General features: G+C 37.4%; 1 protein-coding gene across 2 annotated transcripts in view; it reads left to right on the top strand.

The window, feature by feature from the left end:
• PTPRO (protein tyrosine phosphatase receptor type O) overlaps positions 1 to 23440 on the top strand; it is a 128076-nt gene that overhangs the window by 16587 nt on the left and 88049 nt on the right. For both annotated transcript variants that reach the window (XM_027129519.1, XM_027129518.1), the window contains exons 2-6: positions 1052 to 1325; positions 15353 to 15511; positions 17249 to 17401; positions 19036 to 19479; positions 21453 to 21614. In XM_027129519.1, the coding sequence (XP_026985320.1) occupies positions 1124 to 1325; positions 15353 to 15511; positions 17249 to 17401; positions 19036 to 19479; positions 21453 to 21614 (1120 nt within the window). In that variant the 5' untranslated portion in view covers positions 1052 to 1123. The remainder of the gene's footprint in view (positions 1 to 1051; positions 1326 to 15352; positions 15512 to 17248; positions 17402 to 19035; positions 19480 to 21452; positions 21615 to 23440) is intronic.

The raw sequence follows: 23440 nt of genomic DNA, 5'->3' as shown, positions 1-23440 counted from the left end.
GACAAACTGAGATGGAAATAATAATATCTACCTCGTGAGATAACTCTGAATATCACATGAGATGATCGTGTTTATAGCCTGCCTAGCTTGGTACCTGGATCCTTGTAAGTCCTTGACAAGTTTCAGCAATTTTCCTGTCCCACTTTTGTAGAAAAGAAACCTGAGGCTCAGAACAATGAAATAACTTGTCCTGGACACTACATTCCCAGAAGGTAAATTAAAAACAGAACGGCAAGTGTTAGAAAGTCTATGAGTCGTGTCAAGGCCAGAGAACAGAAGAGGGTGGATTCTGCCTGTGGCGTGTGGGAAAAAATCAGGAAGGAATATTCAAACCAACTACACAAATGACTTTTCAAATACTGTTCATGAGCCTTTATCTGGAGACTCGGAGCAAAGTTTTCAGTCCACTAACTGCTGATTTTTCCATCAACGCCCACGGTTCCTGAGCCTGGTCCTTTCCTCAAAGAGCATCTTAGTTTCTCATATTAAGGACTGGCTAACCTTTAATGAGGATTATCACAGGTTTCTCAGCCCTGACTATTTTAGTTTCCAGAACTGACAGGTGAGACATCAGAGAGGAAATCACTCCCTTGAAACATTCTTCTAGAATTTTCCTAGGACTATGGCAGGACTACTCCCTCCAAAGTAAAATAGTGCTTCTTCAAACCATACAGCTTCTGCAACATAGGTGAAACGAAGTCCTTCCATAGGACTTCTCTGGAAGGCGAGTGCCAAGATGATTTTCATTCATTTATAATTATGCATTTCCATGGTGTTTATTTTGTGTTTATTACATGGCACAACCCATGAACCGGAAGCAGCTTTTCAATCAAGGACGCTAAAAGTAAAAAATCCTGAGAAGATCAATTGCCACAGTAGGGTTAATCTCCCTCGTTCTGCTTTTCCTCCTACGCTAAAATACCTATGCAACTCTATTTCACAAAGCAATGCTTATCACACACAAGTTTTGGGGAAATTATGTCAGTATAATTTTATTGCCAAATAATCTGAAATTTGACCTCATTTCCTTTTTCTCTCTTTCCTTAAACAGAATGCTACAACATTCCATGTAACTGTCCGAGATGATAATAGCATCGCTGTCTCTTTAGAAGCTTCAGATGTCATGAGTCCATCATCCGTGTATGTGGTGAAGATAACTGGTGAATCAAAAAATTACTTCTTCGAATTTGAGGAATTCAACAGTACTTTGCCTCCTCCCGTTATCTTTCAGGCCAGTTATCACGGCCTGTATTATGTCATCACTCTGGTAGTGGTAAATGGAAATGTGGTTACCAAGCCATCACGATCAATCACTGTGTTAACAAGTAAGCATCGTGTGCAATATTGTTCTCTGTGTCTCTTTGTTGGGTGTATTCCCCTGGGGGTTCTCATGAAAACAGAGCCCAGAATGGCAAGATCAATTGCCTTGAAATCGAGTGACAAGATTCAAAGTTCTGCTTTACCTTAAGAATACAGTCCCTTGCTGAAGCTGGATCACGTTTTACTGTAACCTTTTGTTAATCAAAATGTGTTTAAACCAAAAAAAGTCAACCTATTTTGAGATTGAATGACAATTTTAGATTCATGATTGGACGATGTAATTTGCTATATAATTTAATAGTATGATTATAACTAAGTTTTTTTTCTAGAACACATATTCTCATATTAAGCAAATTGCTTTTTGAGGCAATGAATTTATGCTAATATTTAGCTGGCTCAAAATCAAAATTACGGGCTTCCCTGGTGGCGCAGTGGTTGAAAGTCCGCCTGCCGATGCAGGGGACACGGGTTCGTGCCCCGGTCCGGGAAGATCTCACATGCCGCGGAGCGGCTAGGCCCGTGAGCCATGGCCACTGAGCCTGCGCAACGGTCCGGAGCCTGTGCTCCACAATGGGAGAGGCCACAACAGTGAGAGGCCCGCGTACCGCAAAAAAAAATCAAAATTACATATTTTTAGTTGAGAGTAAAAGATATCGTTATTTACCAGTTGCTATTCCTCACCTCACCCTCAAACTAGCCTAGGCTTCCACTGCCCAAGAATAATGCCAAGAAAAAAAAAGTCGGTAACATTTTAACCGTTAGCAGCACGTGTCTTAAGAGGTCATGCTGATATTAGAAATTTTTTAGGAGTGGTTTTAACTACATATGATTTTCATTTTTCTCTCTGCCTTTAATACATAATCTCAAAGTAAAATTCGGCTCTACTATATATGTTGATGTATGGAAGAAAAACTGTTATCTATAAGATGGTAGAGTTTATCACTAGAGCAATGCAATGTCTCAGCAAAGTTCTTTTTGCTCTTTGTTCCAGTGGTTGCAATCTTTTGTTGTTGTTGTTGTGGCCTCTCCCGTTGCTGAGCACAGGCTCCGGACGCGCAGGCTCAGCAGCCTTGGCTCACGGGCCCAGCCGCTCCGCGACATGTGGGATCTTCCCGGACCGGGGCACGAACCCGTGTCCCCTGCATCGGCAGGCGGACTCTCAACCACTGCGGAAATCTTTTAATTGCCATCTATACGTGATCTTTCTGGCCACATTAAGGAAAAGGACATAGTGCTATTTTCTGTTGGGATAAAAGGAAAGAGAAACACCAAGAAGCAAGAACTCAGAATCAAGCTAGAGGACATATTTTTAACATGTCTGTCAAAAATTAATTAAAGTTTCCCTTGGCAGAGTTCCAGGATCCATACTGAGTTCTAAAAACTAGGAATGGCACAGACTCAAGACCTTCAAGGTTTATACATATAATGAACAAATCTAGGACCGAGCTGAATTAAAGGAAGGACTTGCCTGGTAAAATGCTGTCTTAAACAAGCTCCAGAAATGGCGAATTAGGAGCTAATAGAACCAGGCAGCAGGTCTAGGTGTATAATGCCTATAACATAACACTTGGAATCAGAAGCTCTGCCTTACTTATCTTCATAATTTCATAAGCATGACCTAGCATGACCCTTATGCTTAAATGGTGATCAGTAAATATTAATTCAATTTAGCTGAGCAAGTAACGGAACCAGGAAAAAAAGGCTAAGACACAGAGCAAAATAAAACTAGTGACTGTTGCGGACCCAACACTCATTAGCAGGCATTCAGCCACTCTGGATCAAAGCTGGAGGCGTCGGCCCTTGAGTTAGTGGTTCACAAAGAAATGTGTTAAGTAAGTAGATGGTGAAAGGTTTCTGGAATATCTTGTTGATATTTTAGCATGTGCAGTAAGTTCTACTCAACATGTTTTCAGTTTTCTTTTGTGATTTCTCCTTTGATATGTGGGCTAGGAATTGTGTTGTTGAATGTCCAAAACTTTGACGATTTTGCAGAGATCTCCTTGTTGATTTCTAGGTAACTGTCGTTGTGATCAGATCAGAGAACGTGCTCTGTGCAATTTCAATGCCCAGAAAGTTGTTGAGATTTGCCTTATGGCCCCAAATATGGCCTCTCTTGTGCTTTCTGTGAGCACTTGGTGGGTGAAGTTTCAATAAATGTCAATTAGGTCAGGTTGGTTGTTCAAGTCTTCTCTACCCTAATGATTTGCTGTCAGTTTGTTCTAACAATGACTGACAGAGGGAATGGATTTGTCTATTTCTCCTTTCACTTCTTTTAGCTTATGCTTTAGTTCGAAGTTCTGTTGTTACGTTGTTAGGTGCAAATACAATACTTTTAGGTTTACCATGTCTTTTTGATGAGCTCACCTTTTTATCTATATACAATGTCACCCTTTATACCAAATAATATGCCTTGTGTTGAGGTCTATCTTGGCTGATATTAATATAGACATTTTAGTTTTCTTTTGTTAAGTATTTTCATGGTATACCTGTTTCATCTTTTTAATTTTAACCTACTTATATCTTTATATGTAAATGGGTTTCTTGTAAACAGCATAGAGTTGGATCTTGTTTTTTTCCCCAATCTGAAAATCTCTGCCTTTTAATTGGAGTGTTTAGACTAGAACTAGCCAATAAAAATAGAATGTTAACCACATATGTAATATTAAATTTTCTGCTAGACACATTAAGAAACTTTCTGAAAAGGTGAAATTAATTTTAATAACATAGTTTACTTAACCCATTACATTCAAAATATTATTGTTTCAGTATGTCGACTAAAAAAAATATGCACAACCTAAAAGTTGAGTGTTATGTTTTCTTCGGTGGACTTACTGAGGACTTCAAGCCCGGGAGGCAGTGTCTCAAGTAACCCTGAGAAAACTGCTCCAAGGAGGTGAGGGGGGAGCTAGGATATACAGGAGTTTTGCAACAAAAGGCAGGTAGTAGGAACAAAAGATTATTGTTAATAAAAGAAAACTAGTTAAGGAATTTAACGTTTTTCTATGTGTGGGAAGATGCAAGGGTCTGGGCTCACTGAAATCATTCCTTTGATACGCACTTCAGCTATCTGGGGCCTGTATCCTCTGTTTTCACATCCTGAGTTTCCTCAGGGCTCACCATGGGGAGTGGCTGCAATCGCTGATGACTGTGACATCCTTTGTTTACTGATAAGGCAGACAATGTTTTATTTCTCAAGTATATAATCAGGATATAAAAATTTACACATTTTTTACTCTTAAATGTAATGAAAATAAATAAAATTTAAAATTCAGTGTCTCAGTGGCACTAGCCTTATTTTAAGCGTTCAATAGCCATATGTGGCTAGTGGCTACCAATTTAAATAGTACAAGCTTAGATCATTTATATTTAATGCAATTAAGTATATTGTTGAATTTAACTTAAATCTTCCATATTGCTAGGCTGTTCATGTGAGGAGTTGGGTCACTCTAGTCAATAGTTGAGCTCAGTTTAAAGTACTATTAACCTACAGTTCATCACAGACTTCAAATTCTTCTGGTCAATGGTAGGTTGCCAGCAGTGACAGAAGGTGTTTCTCAGTGTTCCAGTTCTACCCTCAATGTTCAGCAAGTCCTGAACACGTGCACCACAGAAGGGATCCATGATTTTGCCTCTCCCTTACCAATGGACTTTTTACTAGTGCTAACTTTTGGGGGGATGGGGGAGGATCTTGGTTCTCCTCGTTCAGCCTCAGGCTTAGGCAGATGTTGTGATGCTAAGTGGGGCATTCTCAGCATTCCTACCCCTTGCTATACACTCACAGACAAAGTCTACCTTAAACCTGTAGATGGTCTTGGGTTGGAGAGTCTCCTGCCTCTTCCCCATAGTAGCAGAACTCTACCTTCTATCAGTGCGTGAAGATCATGGGTCCAAGGCTGTTTCTGCCCTTGACTCAGGAATATACATCTTTTATTTCTACCTGTCCCCCAGAAGGAGGAAGATCTTTGCCAGAGAACTGAGAGGGAAAGAACTTCTACCTCTTGCCAAGGCATTAAGCGTTTTGCTTTGTGTTTTAAAAAAGTCCAGGGAATTAAGTTTTCTCCTTGATGTCTTAATGGTGCTAATTATCACTTGCATCCCGGTGCCCTGGAGGGTAGGAGGGTGGCTCTCTTGCCATCAGTATTTCTCCTGAGCCCCTGATGGAGGCCCATGTAAAGGGCTAGAGAGAAGTGGGCTCCACTTGTGCCTGGGAGCCCCACTCATTTTAAACCAGCTCTGTCCTATACTTTTGGACAGAACTTTTGGATGATGGAAATGTTCTATATCTGCATTATCCAGTACAGTAGCCCCTCATTTTTAATTTTATTTAATTTTGATTCATTCTAAGTTTAATTTAAATAGCCACACGTGGCTGGCAACTACCTTCTTGGACAGAGCAGTCTAAACTGTTATTTAGAACACACTCCACCTTTCTGGATCAGGGAAATTTTAGTTGCTTTCTTCTTTCCTGCTTTAATGGTGCCCCTTCTTTCTGCCATGCCCTACTAAAGGTAAAACAGTTAATGTGTCCCTTTTCTCCTCAGAGGGGCTTGTCTTTAGAATTTAGTTCATTTGGTTGCCTTGCAATCTTATTTCTCTGATAGACACAAGAAAAATTGTGTCTCATGGATTATTTGACTTCTTCTTCTCACTGTTGGATGTTGGGATGCTGCAGGAAGGGGGACCCCTTCCAGGGCCTGAGAGTGGGCTCTTGTCTAACACTAGGAAATGAATTGTCCGAGGAAACTCATGTACTGACAAAGCAAGAGACGTGATTGGGAAGGGGCACCTGGGTGGAGAGTAGAAGGGTAAGGGAACCCAGGAGAACTGCTCTGCCACGTAGCTCGCAGTCTCGGGTTTTATGGTGATGATTCACGGTCCTTCCTGGCATCGCTCAGCCGAGATGGATTCCAGTGAGGAGGATTCTGGGAGGTTGGTAGGACATATGGACTGGCATCCCCTCCCTCCTTTTGACCTTCCCTTAATTCTTCCCTTCGTGGTAGCTTGTTAGTTCCACATTCCTTACTAGGACTTCCGGTTTAAGATAACTCATGCAAGCGGCTACTATGGTGCCTGGCCAGGGCGGGCGGTTTTAGTCAGTGTTTCCCCTAACAGGAGGATAGCATTGGCTTGCAGTTTTCTACATCTTAAGCAGAAGAGGAAATTTGCATTGATATCTAAAGAGTAAAAATTGATTAATGATGGTTTATTGTCTCTCACCCTCTACTCTATTTTTAAATACTCAATTACACCATCCCAGATTTTTAAAGCAATAATAGGTTGGGAATATAAAAACTGAGGGTTAATGCACAAATATTTCTGTGACATTAGGCACGAGGTGATGGGTTTCAGCTTCCTTCTTTAAAAAAGAGAGTATTAAAATACATGATGACTAAGATTACTTTTGAGCTCTAAAATTAGCATTATTTCTCAGTTAATGATGTATTTTTGCCATCTTTATTTTTCTAAGGGGAAGCTTTTCTTGGAAGTTTAGGAAACATTTGTAGGATCTGCTCCCAGAGTTGACACATTGAGGCTAAAAGGGTACATTTGTTACAGTCATTTATTCTGTGTTAGATCTTTGTCTTCATGAAATAAGCAATGACAAAGCAATTGGCCCTGGGGCAGTCCTTTGATATTTCTCTACAGTTGTTCTGAGTCTGGCGCTCTCAGAGAAAGCTGAGGAACATGGCAAAGAATAAATACAGCACAAACAAGTCATTTGGCCAGTTCAAAAGTTCATAACCCTTAGGCTCTGACTTCTGATTAATATTTAATTGATTGAGAACCTTCAGTATATAATGTGCACATTAGAGAGAAGGAGTAGTTTCTCAATAGATAAAATAATACATGAAAACAATTGCTTAGAAATTTGGGAAATGCTATTTACACACTACTGTCTCCTGTGTTTGCAAAGTCCTAGAGATAGTGACTGTAAGCATGGCAGAACACACAAGGGGACACTCTACAAATATAATATTCCATACAAATTCATCCATGATAATAAAAATAATGCATGAGTTTTTATTTTATATATTACCTACATTCTTTACGCCATGTCCTAGGTGGCAGAGAAATAAAAATAAAATACCCACACTCAGAGATTGTATATAGTAGTGGAAAAGACAAGTATATAAGTGCTGTAAAAGAATTATGTAAGAGACTGCCCAGCCTTCTTAGGGAGCACTGGGAAGAAGAAACAATTCTTTAAAAATTATTGGAAACTTGCCAAATGAATAAAGAGTGGAAGATGTCACAATCAGAGTTAAAGGGAATCATAGGTAAAAAGAATGGGGGCATATGTGCATAGCATGGCACACCTGTGAACTTCAAGAGTGAAGGTGGCAAGAACCTGTGATTCCAGAAAAGAAAGGGAAAGGTGGCTAGAAAATGTGGGAGGAGCCTTGAATACTTTACAAAAGAGTTTAGACCTTAACCTCTAAGTGCTGAGGAATGAGGACACATCTTATGCAAAGAAATGACATAACACGATTTGATTGGGGAAATCTCCTTCTTGTAACAGAACTACAAGCCACAGGATCCTGAATCCTGCATTGGAATGGACAAATTATCACACAGATATTTTGAATAGTGGATCAAAGCGTGAACTTTAGAGCCAAAGAAAACTGGAAACCATAATGTAGACGTTGGCAGATTATTACATTCTCTTAGTTTTCTAATTTAATATCTATTCCAGAGGTTAGCAAACTTTTTCTGTAAAGGCCTAGGTAATAAATATTTTATGCTTTGTGGACCATATAATCTATGTTGCAATCATTCAACTCCACTATTTCCGCAGAAAAGCAGCCATAGGTGATATGTAAACAGATAAGCACGGCTGTGTTCTTAGGAAACTTTAAAGACACCAGAATTTGAATTTCATATAATTTTCATATGTCATGAAATAGTATTCTTCTGTCAGTATTTATCAACCATTTTAAACTGTAAATACCATTCTTAGCTCATAAATCATACAAAAACATGTGGCAGGCCAGATTTGGTTTGTGGGCTATAGATTACTGATTTGGTAGAGGGTGCTATTAAATAATATCAATTTTTTGTAATAAAACATTTTAAAATAAACTCCTTAACAAAGTATGTAGCACCTGGTATAAGATTAATAAATATAATTAATACCGATGGCATTAAATAGAAAATTACTCAACGGGTTGGGAGCAAAAGAGAACCAAAAGAGATCAGGAGGGGAAAAGTCAGTGAGGTGAAGGTGACAGGTATAAGTCAGAGACTCCGACAAAAGTGAGAGTATCAAGTAGGCTGCAGCCTTAAAAGTTTTGAACCGAAGTAAATAAGAAAAATTAAGATGAGATTGGAGGCAGGAAGAATAATTCAGAAAGCTATTTAAATATTCCAGGAAAGTATCATAGAGGAAGAATTTTCCTCTACCCTTCTAGGTTCTTCTGGCTGGCCTAAGAATTAAATTGATGTGAGACAGATTAGTAAGAGAAAATCAAAACTAAAATGTAATAACATGTATACATGGGAGAGACCCAGGAAAACTGATAACGCATCAAACTGGCCAAAACCTTCACCTTAAAGACCATCTTCAGCTAAAGACAAAAGAGGATGTCGGGGTGGTGGTTTGGGACTACAAAGGGGAGGAAGGCAAGTGACCTGGAGATGGAAAAGTAAACATTTGGTGAACAAATGTTTGCTGGGCCACACAGAGACAATGGGACACAGAGTGGACTCTGATCTCCAGGCCCTGCTGAGTTTCCCCTGCCACTTCCAGCCCATTTTCTGTGCAAATACCTCTGGTGATAGCTCTATTCCAGGAACAGGCCCTCTATCTAAATTCTTTTAGGCAGTTATGGGGAAGATTAAGGGTTCTTCCTGAGTCTTCTTTTTCTTAAAAATACTCAGCCTAAGTTACTCCTCATGCCAAAGAGATACATTTTGGGGTGGCAAATTTTGCTCTCCTACTAAAGAATTGATGGAGACTCAAACTAAGTTAGTGGGTGTAATGGTAACCATCCTCCTGGACCATGGGTGGCTGCTGCAGCCAGCTCACCTCAGTGGCCTGCTTGGATATAGCTGAACCATCAGGTCAGGTCTCAAATTATCATCAATACCTATTACAAGAGCTCTGGCCTGGGACCTGGAGTGGTCCCTTTTCCCTACTCCTGCCATCAGAAGTGAGGGACTAATCCCATGTTCATCTCCCTCAAGAGGGCTATGTCAGAAGACACACGTTCTTAGGTTGGTCACATTGAAAGCAAAGGATACTGATTACTGACTCAACAGCTTTTTTAGTTTTAGTTCCTCAAAACAGAACAATCTCAGAAAGAAGCACCTCTTAGCACTTAGCAGATACTAGTAAGTACAAGGCTACCTCTGCTTTCTTGAAACAGTATTTGCTCCACATTTGCTTTTGTTTTTTCATCTTCTAAGAGAGTCACATCCAGAACCTTAAAAATCTTCCTATTTATGATCTCTATGAATGGTTCAAAGGTAATGAAGGAACAGAAAATATTCTTCCATTTGAACATCAGTTTTTATTATATGGAACGCCTAATGAGGAAATAATAATGATATTAAATGTCATTTTAAAGTTTTTTATTAAAAGAAAACATGGGAACTTCATGGTAGGATTTTTAGTAAAAATAATGCAGTAAAGTCCCGCTTTGTCATACACTCTGTGCTCCCACCAAAAAGTGAAAAGAAAAACAGAAGTATATTTCCAGGCTCAAAAATAAGATAGGTGTCTCCATTAATCAGAAACTCAAAGTAGGGAAGTAGGCTGAAGTCATGGGGCCCCTGTGCTCTGGGTCTGAAAGGAGACAGTACTGAATCTGGGCCCCTGTAGAGGAGGAAGGCTTGAGTTGCTGTACACTAGACATGGCCCAGAGCCAGACTCTTTCCTTGGAGTAAAGATTCTTCCTGCTTGTGAAAAAAAAGCACATATGGAGGCCTAAGGATACAGGCAAGGGACACACATTCTTACTATCAAGGACCAAGCTTAGTTACCCTCTGACTCAGAGAATGAATCTGTGAAAACCACTATACCATCCACAACATGAAGAACTCCAAAATAATGTTATATGTCCTGGTTCTAGACTGCAGATTCTGGTGAGCTGAAAGGATGCTAAACTGCCTCAAAGCAGTGAGGAAAAAACAAGAAATAGGGCAATGAGAAAACAAAATTTGGCCTAGGGCTTATATTTTAGAACACACAAAGAAATCTATGCTAAAAAAGATAGGCATCAAAATTATTATAATATTTTATATTTTATGTAGCAATGTAACAAAAATTTACAGTATGTTATGATATACAAAGTGATAAATGAAAGAATGACACCTATTAAAAAAGAATTGGGCTTCCCTGGTGGTGCAGTGGTTGAGAATCTGCCTGCCAATGCAGGGGACACGGGTTCAAGCCCTGGTCTGGGAAGATCCCACATGCCGCGGAGCAACTAGCCCCGTGAGCCACAATTACTGAGCCTGCGCGTCTGGAGCCTGTGCTCCACAACAAGAGAGGCCGCGATAGTGAGAGGCATGCGCACCGCAATGAGGAGTGGCCCCCACTAGCCGCAACAAGAGAAAGCCCTGGCACAGAAACGAAGACGCAACACAGCCATAAATAAATAAATAAATAAAATTTAAAAAAAAAAAGAATTAAGGAATAATGAAACAAAAATTGGCAAAAATAAGACAGAAACATATAGAATAAGTATAAATTTTAAAAATAAAAAATACAATCATTTAATTTAATTGGTTAAACTAGGTAAAATTAATTTAATTAATCAAATTTAATGTTAATTAATTGAAAAACTTCAATAGATGGGATAAATTCTGTACTAATAAAAATTAAATGAAGTCAGTAAATTGAAAGATGATACTGTGTCATTGTCCCATGATTTAGCACAGTGAGACAATACTACCACAGGTATGGAGGTGGAGAGATTCTAACTAATGAGATTAAGAGATTAAGAAACATATGGAGGGGATGATTGGCATTATATTTGAAGAAATCATTATGGGAATTTCCAAGACTTGAAGAATGACATGAATCCACAGATTGACAAAGCATTCCAAGTACCTAGACGATAATTCACAACTAAGACCAGGGCTTCCCTGGTGGCGCAGTGGTTGAGAGTCTGCCTGCCGATGCAGGGGACACGGGTTCGTGTCCCGGTCCGGGAAGATCCCACATGCCGCGGAGCGGCTAGGCCCGTGAGCCATGGCCGCTGAGCCTGCGCGTCCGGAGCCTGTGCTCAGCAACGGGAGAGGCCACAAGAGTGAGAGGCCCGCATAACGCAAAAAAAAAAAAAAACTAAGACCATACCTAGATACGTGATGGTGAAACTGCAGATGATCAAGCATAAATAAAAATAAATTAGAAGTTTAGAAGATACTAATGGACAAAAAGCATAGTATCCACAAAGGAATAACTATTAGACTGACAGAAGCTTTCTCTTCTGCAATAATTGGTGCAGGAAGACAATGGAGCAATATCCTCAAAGTGCTAAGGGGAAATCAGACTACCCAGAATTCTATACCCAGCTAAACTACATCAAGAATAAAGAAATTTTTTTTGTATACAGAGCCTAGGAGAATTTAACACCCATACTCTAACTTAAATAACTATTAAATTATATGTTTCAGCAAGAAGAAAAATGTATCCGGATGAAAGGCACAGGACACAATAAAAAATGACAATGGGGAAGTGATATATGGCAAAGTTTACGTTAGAAATTAGCAGGAAAATATGGAAAAAGAATCCATGAAACAGGCAAGGGTATCAAACAAATGATTTTAAGAAAAGGGAAGCTGAATGACAGATAAACATATGAAAAGATATTCAATCATTTTCTTGAACAGGAAATTAAGAGACAAAATTTCACAGGCTTCAGAATGACAAAAATTAAAAAGACTGGACTTCCCTGGTGGCACAGTGGTTAAGAATCCACCTGCCAATGCAGGGGACACAGGTTCGAGCCTTGGTCTGGGAAGATTCCACATGCTGCAGAGCAACTAAGCCCATGCGCCACAACTACTGAGCCCACGTGCCACAACTACTGAAGCGCACAGGCCTAGAGCCTGCACTCTGCAACAAAAGAAGTCACCACAATGAGAAGCCCACGCACCACAGTGATGAGTAGCCCCCACTCACCGCACCTAGAGAAAGCCCACGTGCAGCAATGAAGACCCAACACAGCCAAAAAAAAAAAATTAAATAAAATAATTAAAAATAAATAAAAAGACTGATACAAGCAAGTGTTGGAAAAAGAATATGGAGAAACAAGAACTATCACACACAACTGATAGATAATTGACATCAAGTTAGAAAACATTTTCACAATATCACAAACAGTTGAAGATGTGCGTACTCTACTATCCAGGACTTCCAACCTAAGGAAACATGTCCCAAAACATTTATTGCAGCATTATTTGCAAAAGTGAGTGATTGAAAACAACCTATATAACAACAACAACAAAAAAAACAAATTATATTGTTTGTATAGTTGTAAAATGGATGCTAAATTTTCTAGAGATACACCAAGATGGACAAATCTCAAAAACGATGTTAGGTAACAAAAAGTAAGCTGCAGAATCATACGTACAATATGATACCATCAACATGACATTTTAAAGTATGTGACGTAATAGTCCATATGAATATTGGACACTTACAAATATAAAAGTGAAAAACATGCATGGAAAGAGAAACACCATATTCAGAGTAATAATTTACCTCTGGCCAAATTATGGGAGGCAAATGGGATCAGGGTAAGTTATACGGGGGAGTTTCACCTATATTTTGTAATGATTAATTTTTTTAATTAAAAAGGAAAAACTAAAGACAAAAAAGTAATAAATGAAGATAATAAATGATTTCTATTTTTAAACAACTACATTTCTCTGTCCAGTCTCACCTGGTTCCTGAAACAAGAAAGGGAAGTATAACAGGATAGTTGGCAGAGAAATGAGTAATGAATTAGATCAAGATTTTACCTTGTCATCACTGAAAAACACATGAGTAATTACAGCTCTGGTTTATGCCACATCCCTTAATTTTTCAAAAAGAAAAACAATGAGGGAAGTAACTGGAGAGATGGTAAAATATTTCTAGAGAATGCATTTGAGTTCTAGAAAACAGTAATTCTTGTATTGAATATACCTTAAAAATGCCTGTGCATGGACTTTAGAATTTACAGCTGACCTCGGTTATATATGTTGAAGCTGAGGGAAATACAGGAAGCAAACATGTAAGTAGGCATTTAAAAAATTCTCTTAGTTTAAAATTTAAGTTGTTGGCACAGCTAACAGAAAAATCACAAAATAAAATATCTATGCTCTAATCCTCTTGTATCTCTTGAATTTCAAAGTTTGACTATGGCTTTGATGTACAGACTTCCTAACTCAGGGCATGAAAGATTGAGTGGACCTCTAACTTCTCTTTCCAGTAGACAGACCCCTGGTGAGGATGTGAAACTGGGCTGCAGCAGTGGAAGAGTTATGGCTCTGTGGCTGCAGTTTGCTGTTAGCTTTCATTTTGTTTCTCATATCCAGAGTCAATAAGTGGATTGTGTAGACTCCCTGGGTTAGTAATTAGACTGAGTTGGAAGAAAGATCTTCAAATGGTTCAAGGCTTCTTTGGGATTAATCAAAGAGAAATACTCAGTGACTTCAGGGCTTGGTTTGCTGGTTTCTTTACATGACACTTAAGTGAGTTCACTCTGTTCTCCCTTTAAGTAGGAAAACCAAGGATGAGACAAAGATAAAATAGAAACATTCTAACCAGAGAACATTGCACATAGTCTACAGGGACATGATCCCAATATATGTTGCAATCTGAAGGCCTTCCAACTTTTTTATAGATGTTGGCTTGGTTTTGGGTTTTATAGATAGGCTTGGTTTATGAGAAAATTCCAGGAAAAAATTAAGAATTTTAACATGTATTTTCAGTCTTCCCTGGATCTCATCAGTCAAAAGCAAAAATAGGTTGAGATACTGAAGAACAAAATGAAAGATATTTAGCTACAGATTGAGACAAAGTAGGTAATTATTTGCTGAATGAACTAAGTCAGTTTTGGTTTCTTATGTTATTGGAACTGAAATTTTCAAAGTATAAAATTTAAACTAAGGATATTTCATTTAGGCTATAGATGTCTAAGAATCCTCTCAATTCTAAAATTTTGAATTAAAATCAATTTTTCTGTAATAGAAGAGTTGACTCCAAGCCAAATTATTTAAAATATTTTCTTGAACGAAATGAATGCAAGTAAAACTTATCCATTAGTTCCTACTGAAGGGTGAGGGGCCTCCGGCACTTTACAAGACTTTGGCTGAAGGGTGGGATGTGGAGGAGATGCAGACATACATCAATCACAGTTATTTAAAAAATGAGTATTTACAAAGTTTTGTGATGAATTAACAACTCATGCAAAATAGAAATAAACATTTTTAAATTTCTGTACAAAGAATAGTTTGATAAACATCATAAACTATAATTCTCACAACATAGGATGGTTGGCAATGTTATACTTGACATAAAAAAAGTGGTAAGTTCACACAAAGAAATAACTGATTATTGAAACATTTATCTTTGGTTAGAGCCAAAATGTATTTTCTGCTACTGGTCTATTATTAATGTCAAATTTTCTTGGCTTGGGGAAAAGAAAAATGAACTAGGAATCTGGAGATACAGACTCTGCCATGTCCTTGTTAAATTACCTTTGACAAGTAATTTAAAGTCTGAGTTATCATTATTTTTATATGTTGAATGATGATATTAATATTTGCTCTTCCTAGATCTCAGGGTTGTTGCAAAAGGCAAATGGAAAAATGAATATGAAAGTTCTTTGAAAGGCAGAAATCACTATTTAAAATATGCATCATTAATTACTGCTAAGGAGAACACTCAACTCAGGAGTACTGAGGAGTTTAGTGTCTTACAGATAATAAAAATATGTGTAAAATTCTAATAGGTGTAATCCTTGGCCCTTCCAAGTATTGATAATGGCCTTTTGCTCTTTCCTTAATTCCTCTTTCTCCATTAACTTTCCTTCTGCAGAACCTCTTCCCGTAACCAGTGTTTCAATATATGACTATAAACCTTCTCCTGAAACAGGAGTCCTGTTTGAAATTCATTATCCAGAAAAATATAACGTTTTCACAAGAGTAAACATAAGCTACTGGGAGGGTAAAGACTTCCGGACAATGTTATATAAAGGTAAGAGGCAAAAAGAAGATGAAAAATGATGACTATCACTTTTACATGATTTTTGCCAAATGGTCTTGCTCTTGCTCTGAAGAGGTCTTATAATTCACTATTTGGTCATAAATGAACCAATAAAAATAGTTACTGATGCGTGAAAATATTGTTATGAGGAGTCTTAGAATGTCTGGTTCTTCAGAGTCATGTGTCATGCGTAAGCATAAGAAAAACTCAAATTATTGTGACTCACATGTTATTCTTGCCAAATATTATTCCTGCATGTCTGGTGCAGGAAACAAATTCAAACTTAAATTTAGAAGCACCTCACTTAACCATTTCTTTCTGAGTGTGTTAGGGCACTTCTAGAACTGGGAAGCTAGAGAGGTGCCTTTCACAAAGTTTCACTTGGAGATGGTCCAAGATTATTCTCAAATGCAAAAGACAATGCTTTTTAGGTCCTTTGTATATATTTATCTGTATGACTAGCTAAATGATTGCATTAATATACAAAAATTGGTTTCACTATTTTTACTGGCTTGATGGGATCTTGAGAGAGAGGAGAGCCTAGGGGAATTAATAATTTTGAAAGAACTCAACTTTTCAGGGGCAGATGCAGGTCAAGAGGGAGAGGGATAGGGAGAGAAGGAGGGAGGGCCTTTGGGGACTGAACTGGGGAAACGTAAATATTCTCAGGACCCAGCACCATAATATTTATCTGCAAAGAGTGTAGATGATGGTCTCAAATTTGATTAGTTGTAACTGGAAACTAAGTAGAGGACAGGTACTCAACCACATATGGCATGAAATCCAGAAATATCTCACTTTGACTTGCTGCTTTTACAAACTCCTGAATCTTCCATGGATTTTTTTTAATGAGACATTGTTTAAAGTATATGCAGTGCATTTACAGGGGTTTTAAACTTTAAAAAAATCAAATAAACATAAATAGACTCCATAAATTACTGCATTCTTTATTTTCAATGAAAACAGATTATCTGCAAATTAATAATTGAGACCTTATTTGCTTTTTGGTCACATGCAAATATAAGTTCAGAAATAATTGAAAAGCAGTCACTGAAACTTTTGTTGAGCTACATGCCATGAGTTTAAAAATAAGTTAATTAATATGCTCTCTTTTTAAATTTAATTAATTTAAAATTATTTTTGGTTTTTCATTCAATAAATGGTACTTTTTGTTTCTCTCATTTCTAACTTGGATTGGAATTTTAAATTTATTATTATTTTTCAAAAAAATGTTTTCCAAATAAAATTCAAATTTTTTATTTTCTTCTTTTTTCAAGCAGGTCCTATCCACCAAATGACAAACTGTTTTATTTTTTAAATAGGCTATATTCTACAAGTGAGACTAGTGAAAACATTTCTCGTAAAATTATTTTTTCCTAAGTCGTAAATTGGCAAAATACCTTGGGTTTTTATCTTAAAGTAAATGGCTAGCAGAAACTTAATCTCTACAATTTCTATACGTTATCTTCTCCACTTAATACACCAAATGTTCTTATAATAAAGTTTTAATTCCAATTGTATCCAATTCTTGCAGAAAAAAGCCTTTCAGTTTGTGTCCAAAACAATCCAAATTTTCATCTCTAGCCTTATATCAATTTTTTATTACTGACCATGCCAGGAGTTGCAGGGAATATTATTTTATGGATAGTCATAATTGTTCAGAACTTTCTAGAAGTGTGTGGCATTTAGGAAACTGAAATTTTAATATAATTGGTTTTTTCTTCTCAGATTTCTTTAAGGGAAAAACAGTATTTAATCACTGGCTGCCAGGAATATGTTATAGTAATATCACCTTTCAGCTGGTATCTGAGGCAACTTTTAATAAAAGCACTCTTGTGGAGTACAGTGGTGTCAGTCATGAACCCAAACAGCACAGAACTGGTAAGTCTTCCAAAGAATCAAATTTAGTGAAAAAATAATTAAATTATATGTTGTTTTATATATATACTTTCTATCATTCTAAGGAAAATTCTGTTCCAGAGCTAAGAAAGAAAATAAATATGTATTTTAGTAACCTAAAACAAATTTTCTATCAATGTAAAAGGAATTGAACAAAATATTCAATTCGAAAAATTTTAAATATGTCAATGAAATCATAGATTTATAATCTTTGAATTAAAAAAATTGTGTGATACTACCAAAAGTTATAATTAAGTAATTTAACTGGATCAAGTGCACATCATTTATTCTATAACCTGACAAAATACTCATATGACAGAAGAACAGATGTGGGAGGTTCTACTACGGATTATCAGATTATTAATTTTAGTAGCATCACTAATATGAAGCACAATCATAGGATGGATGGATGAATAGATGGTAGGTAGATGGTAGAATGGATGGGTAATATAAATATACACATACTAAATACCCATTGCCAATACCAATATGACTGATATTTTTCATGCCTAATGTCCTTAAGTATTCAATAGGAATGCAGGAGACACAATTCATACAAACACTGGGAATGTGTTATAATAGATCACCTCTGAGACCCTGCCATTCTGAAATTCTAAGATGTGTTGAAAAATCTGAGTTCTCATTAATTAGGCCAAAGCAAAGAAAATATTTCAGCTAAATTTTATTCACCTCACATCAACATCTAAGATTCTACTTGTAGTTTTTATTATTCAAGTAAAGAAACTAATTGAGCACCTTTCACCTGGGAGTTGTTTAAAGTACTTTAAACAACTAAAGAGATGAAGACAAAGTCTGGTGAGATGGTTCCCTGTTCTTAAAAATGGTAGAGGTACTACTGGCACTCATACAAGGCAGAATGCAATAATAAATATTATTAAAGAGGTACAAACTTATGTAACAGCACAAAGGAGGGAGAGATTAATTTTTATTAGAAGTTCATAGAAGAGGTGAGAGTCGAGCTGCTATCTGCAGGATGCATACAATCTTTTGCAGGTAGAGACCATGCAGTGTGCCTTCATAATTTTCTACCACTACAAAAGTATGATTCCATAATTCATAAACTCATTTTGTGTGCATAGTTTCTATTTTAGAGAGGTGAGGAGTGAAGCCATATTTCCAACATGCATGTTATTGTTTCTGAAGGCAATTCAGACATTTAACTCTCCTAAGTGCAACTATGTCATAGGGAGTATTTTTATCTTGATAGCTATAAAACACTATAGTTGCTTTTTTTGTAAGAAAGATCTAGTGACAGAGACTCAGTTTTGAAAAAAAGAGATTGTGATAAGCTGAAAATATGTATGTAACTCTACTTTGGAAGTGGTTAGATCACCACTTGGACAAGCATAGTATCACGAATTAATGTATCAATATTTGTAGTGTGACTGGTGATAAGCTAATGTGTGCACACTGTGTACAAAATCTTAGATGTATGTACTTGAAACCACATTTGTTCTTGATATAAATTATCTGTACAGTAAAAGTAAAACTAAACTCTACTTTATAAATCTGCTTGTATGTTTGACTCATTAATAGATTAAGTATTCATTATAATAGTTAAAAATACTTGAAAATGATAATTCTCTCTCTTACAGTCCCCTATCCTCCTCAAAATATCTCAGTTCGTATAGTAAACTTGAACAAAAACAACTGGGAAGAACAGAGTGGCAGTTTCCCAGAGGAATCGTTCATGAGATCACAAGATACAATGGGAAAAGACAAACTCTTCCACTTTACTGATGACACTCCTGAAATTCCCTCTGGCAACATTTCTTCTGGTTGGCCTGATTTTAACATCAGTGACTATGAAACCACATCCCAACCATATTGGTGGGACAGTGCATCTGCGACTCCTGAAAGCGAAGATGAATTTGTCAGTGTTCTTCCCATGGAATACGAAAATAACAATACACTCAGTGAGACTGAGAAATCGACGACCAGCTCTTTCTCTTTTTTCCCTGTCCAGATGATACTGAGTTGGTTACCACCAAAACCACCCACTGCATTTGATGGGTTCCATATCCACATGGAAAGAGAAGGTAAAGTAATAGGAAATCAGAGGAAATAAGTAATGGTACAAAGGAAAGGAAATTGAAGCTTTTAAAGATTACATTTAGAAAGAAAGACTGATGGTAGACAGTTAATATCTAAAGAAAGATGGTAAAGAAAAGGAAGAATTTAATTGAGTATCCAATGCAGACGGAAACCAGAAAACAAAAATGAACAGATTGGGTCAGAATCCTGTTTGGGTAGTTCATACATTGCAAGTACAGGCAACTGTATACATTTCATTACCTGACATTTCACCTACCCCAGGCAACTGAGGAAACTTTATATTTGGAAAGATTTTGAATTAAGGTTCTAACCATAACAAATTACAAAATATCCTGGAGAAATATTCTGTTTTCCAGTACCCAAATTTGTGAAGCGTGCAGCAAAACAATCTTGCTGACAACCTGGCTACTTTCCCAAGAGTATCAGACCTGTGTCCTGCTTATCAAGCTACTCTTATTCCCCTTAGCAGGTGCCCCCTGAAACCAGCACCACTCACATTTTCCCAAAGAGAAGCTGGTAGTAGAATAGAAAATACATAACAACTGGTATTTCCACTCTAGCTACTATATTATATATTGTATTCACTTAGCAACTGAGAGTTATTCTTTATATTTAACCCACTAATTTATGAAAAGCAGGGCCACAGCATTCAGTAAATTTGGATCATGAATCATATGTGAATTGTTGTTTGGTAGGTTTTCATAGTTATTTGTTGTTTGTTTTGTTTTATGCTTTCCAGTCTAGTAGTCTGGGTAGCAAAAGTTGTCAAGTTGCCAAAATGTGAGGTTAAATTGACAGCCTTATTTATAGGATAAGGTATTCAAATCATGTAGTCTTATATATGACGTATTGTTTGCCCCCATTTTATTCGATAGAATGAAATACAAGACCTGTGAATTCCTCTCTACTAGAGTAGAGAGCAATCAACCATACCCAAATATTATATAACATTGAAATCCTTCGTCATTTCCAATTATTTGAGTCAAAATTCTTAACATTTGCCTGAAATTATTTGTATTAAAAAAAGTTCCCTTAATCTATCTTTTATTTTTCTATTCCTCAATATATTCTATGGAAAATAGGGTCTTATAATTCATCATGTTTTGTAATGCCTATTTCCATGAAGGTTCATTCATGCTTTTATCTGACTGTGGTGTGTTGTACTACAGTCGCCAAATGATAACAACTTCAAACGAATAAGCAGCAGGAGGTGGGCTTTGAAGCAATGCAAAAATCATTTTTACTTTTAAAATTTCTGAAAGTAAATCAATGAAGCAAAAATATTACAAGTGTCAGAAAAATGTATCCAGAGGATTATTTCTAAATAGAGATAATTCAATATATTTTAAGACACTTCTGGATATTTAATGCTACCACAAAGAACTTATACAACATTTGTTACTGTTTTTTTAATCCTTTATATCCAAATGAGAACGTTGATTATTGCTATTTTTTCCTAACATTACACTTCTATTTTGTGTATATAACTTCATTGGTTGACAGTATGTAAGAATGCAGTATATATCCATCCCTAGTTTTATTGATTAGTGCACCATATTTTAATTTGGTTATTTAAAACTATTGTAAAAAATAACTTGAACTCTTAGTCACCTTTTTTGGGGGGGGGAAGGGTACGCGGGCCTCTCATTGTTGTGGCCTCTCCCGTTGCGGAGCACAGGCTCCGGACGCGCAGGCTCAGCGGTCATGGCTCACGGGATCTCCCCGGACCTGGGCACAAACCCGTGTCCCCTGTGTCAGCAGGCGGACTCTCAACCACTGCGCCACCAGGGAAGCCCTAGTCACCTTTTTCAATAGTAATTTTAGAGGTAGAATTCAACTTGACAAAAGGAAGGAGGAAAAATTTTAAAAAATACTTTTTTTTAATTAATTGACTTCTATAGCCAAGGCTGTTCCAGATATCAATTCATATATATTCTCTTTTTTATCCATGATTTAGAAAACTTTACTGAATATATGACAGTAGATGAAGAGGCACACGAATTTGTTGCAGAACTGAAGGAGCCTGGGAAATACAAGTTATCTGTTACAACCTTCAGTTCCTCAGGATCTTGTGAAATTCGAAACAGCGAGTCAGCAAAATCCCTCAGTTTTTATATCAGTAAGTACCAAAAAGATTATTTTGCACTTACAGAGGAGCTAGAAAAGTGGAACTGGTGAGATTCATGATGTTCAGGCATCGATTATGCATCAAACCTTAGAGACCCTGAGAATTCTTCCAGATCATGAGAGGCCCAGATCCATGAGATTTTGACAGCCGGAAAATATATGTATGTTTCATAGTAGCAAACCTACCCAGGGATTTAACTTGAGGCTATTTTAAAATTATTGTGGTAATTGAACATTTATTAAACTGACCTTCCACACTAGTGATAACAAAGTCTCCAAGGACGTGGACACATAGTTTGGGAAAGAGGACTTTTGTTCGAGGCCATAATGAAAATGGATATTGTTTTTCTGTGTGAAAAGTCTCATTAGAGTATTAAGCTTACGGAGCTCGAAAGAAAGAGAGATTGAGGTGTAGTGAGACCTAGGTGGTCTCCAAAAGTTAGCACAAGACTGAGCTAGAGCATCATGAATACTCTAATAACAAGTCTTAGGGCATCTTCTACCAATTCCATCAGGGATAATAGCAGAGCAATAACTAGCCTCTAAAAGCTACACAAATAGTGTATGTCTGTAATGTTTTTTGCTAATCTGACTATGCTTACCAGAAGTTGAGAGGCCAAAAACCAGTTTCCTAGCTTATCAGGAGTTAAATGTGCCTCTGACCAGCAGAAAGAAGAACCAGAAGGGAATGGATAAAAACTGAGTTCCGAGAAGGAGGGTCACCATACTCTATCTCCTCCTTCAAAAGCAAATTACCACCTTTCATCAGATGATCCTCAAAAAGATGGACAGGGGAAGGAGGAGGGGGGCAGAGAGAAGAGATCAGTATTTTTGTTTGTTTGCTTTTTAAGGAATTTTGCCTTTTTTAAAAAAATTTATTTATGGCTGTGTTGGGTCTTTGTTTCTGTGCGAGGGCTTTCTCTAGTTGCGGCAAGTGGGGGCCACTCCTCATCGCGGTACGCGGGCCTCTCACTATCACGGCCTCTTTTGTTGTGGAGCACAGGCTCCAGACGCGCAGGTTCAGTAGTTGTGGCTCACGGGCCTAGTTGCTCCACGGCATGTGGGATCCTCCCAGACCAGGGCTTGAACCCATGTTCCCTGCATTAGCAGGCAGACTCTCAACCACTGCGCCACCAGGGAAGCCCGAGATCAGTTTACTTAGCAGCTTAAAAATGTTGAAAATATCCCATACAACAATTTTACTTAAGAAACCAAAAATGTCACCACTGGTGAAAAGGCTTGAAATATCCACTGAACGTGCAGAAAAAATATCTGTGATTGCCTTGCATGTCTTTCAGTTATGGGCAATCTTTGACGTGACATCACTTGAGAATGTATCCAGTTCTTCCCATGAGGCTAAATATGTTTCATTAACCCAGAGATTTCCTTGTCTGCCAGCAGAGATCCACTGCAAGTTACAGGAAAACTCCCACAACTCTTCTGGCCATTAGCTCTTCCCTTCTCTGAATTTCTACTGTGTATCATAGTGCACAAGACAAAATACAGAGCTTCTCTGAGTGTGGTATTTTTCTAGATGTATTTTATTTGTGTACATCCTGCTTCTCATACCAAATTACAAAACGCTAGGCTGCGGTTAAACTCTTTGCTTATTTGTTAATTCTGTTGCACATTCGACAAATATTTATTGAACCATTTTCCAGTGTCAAGCACTCTGCCCTGTTCCTAGAGTATTCAGTTGACCAGAGCTGCTGAGAATGTGTCAGAATTGCTCAAACATATGATTATTTCAAAAAGATGCATATTAATGTTCATCTAGGAAAATATAGGGCACTAGAAATTTTGCTATTTCTCTGCCAA

Source organism: Aethalodelphis obliquidens, unplaced genomic scaffold, assembly GCF_003676395.1.
Source record: "Aethalodelphis obliquidens isolate GAN/ISIS:26980383/991018 unplaced genomic scaffold, ASM367639v1 scaffold36, whole genome shotgun sequence".
NCBI lineage: Eukaryota > Metazoa > Chordata > Mammalia > Artiodactyla > Delphinidae > Aethalodelphis > Aethalodelphis obliquidens.
The sequence above is the reverse complement of the archived record's forward strand: the minus strand, read 5'-3'. Positions and strand labels throughout refer to the sequence as shown.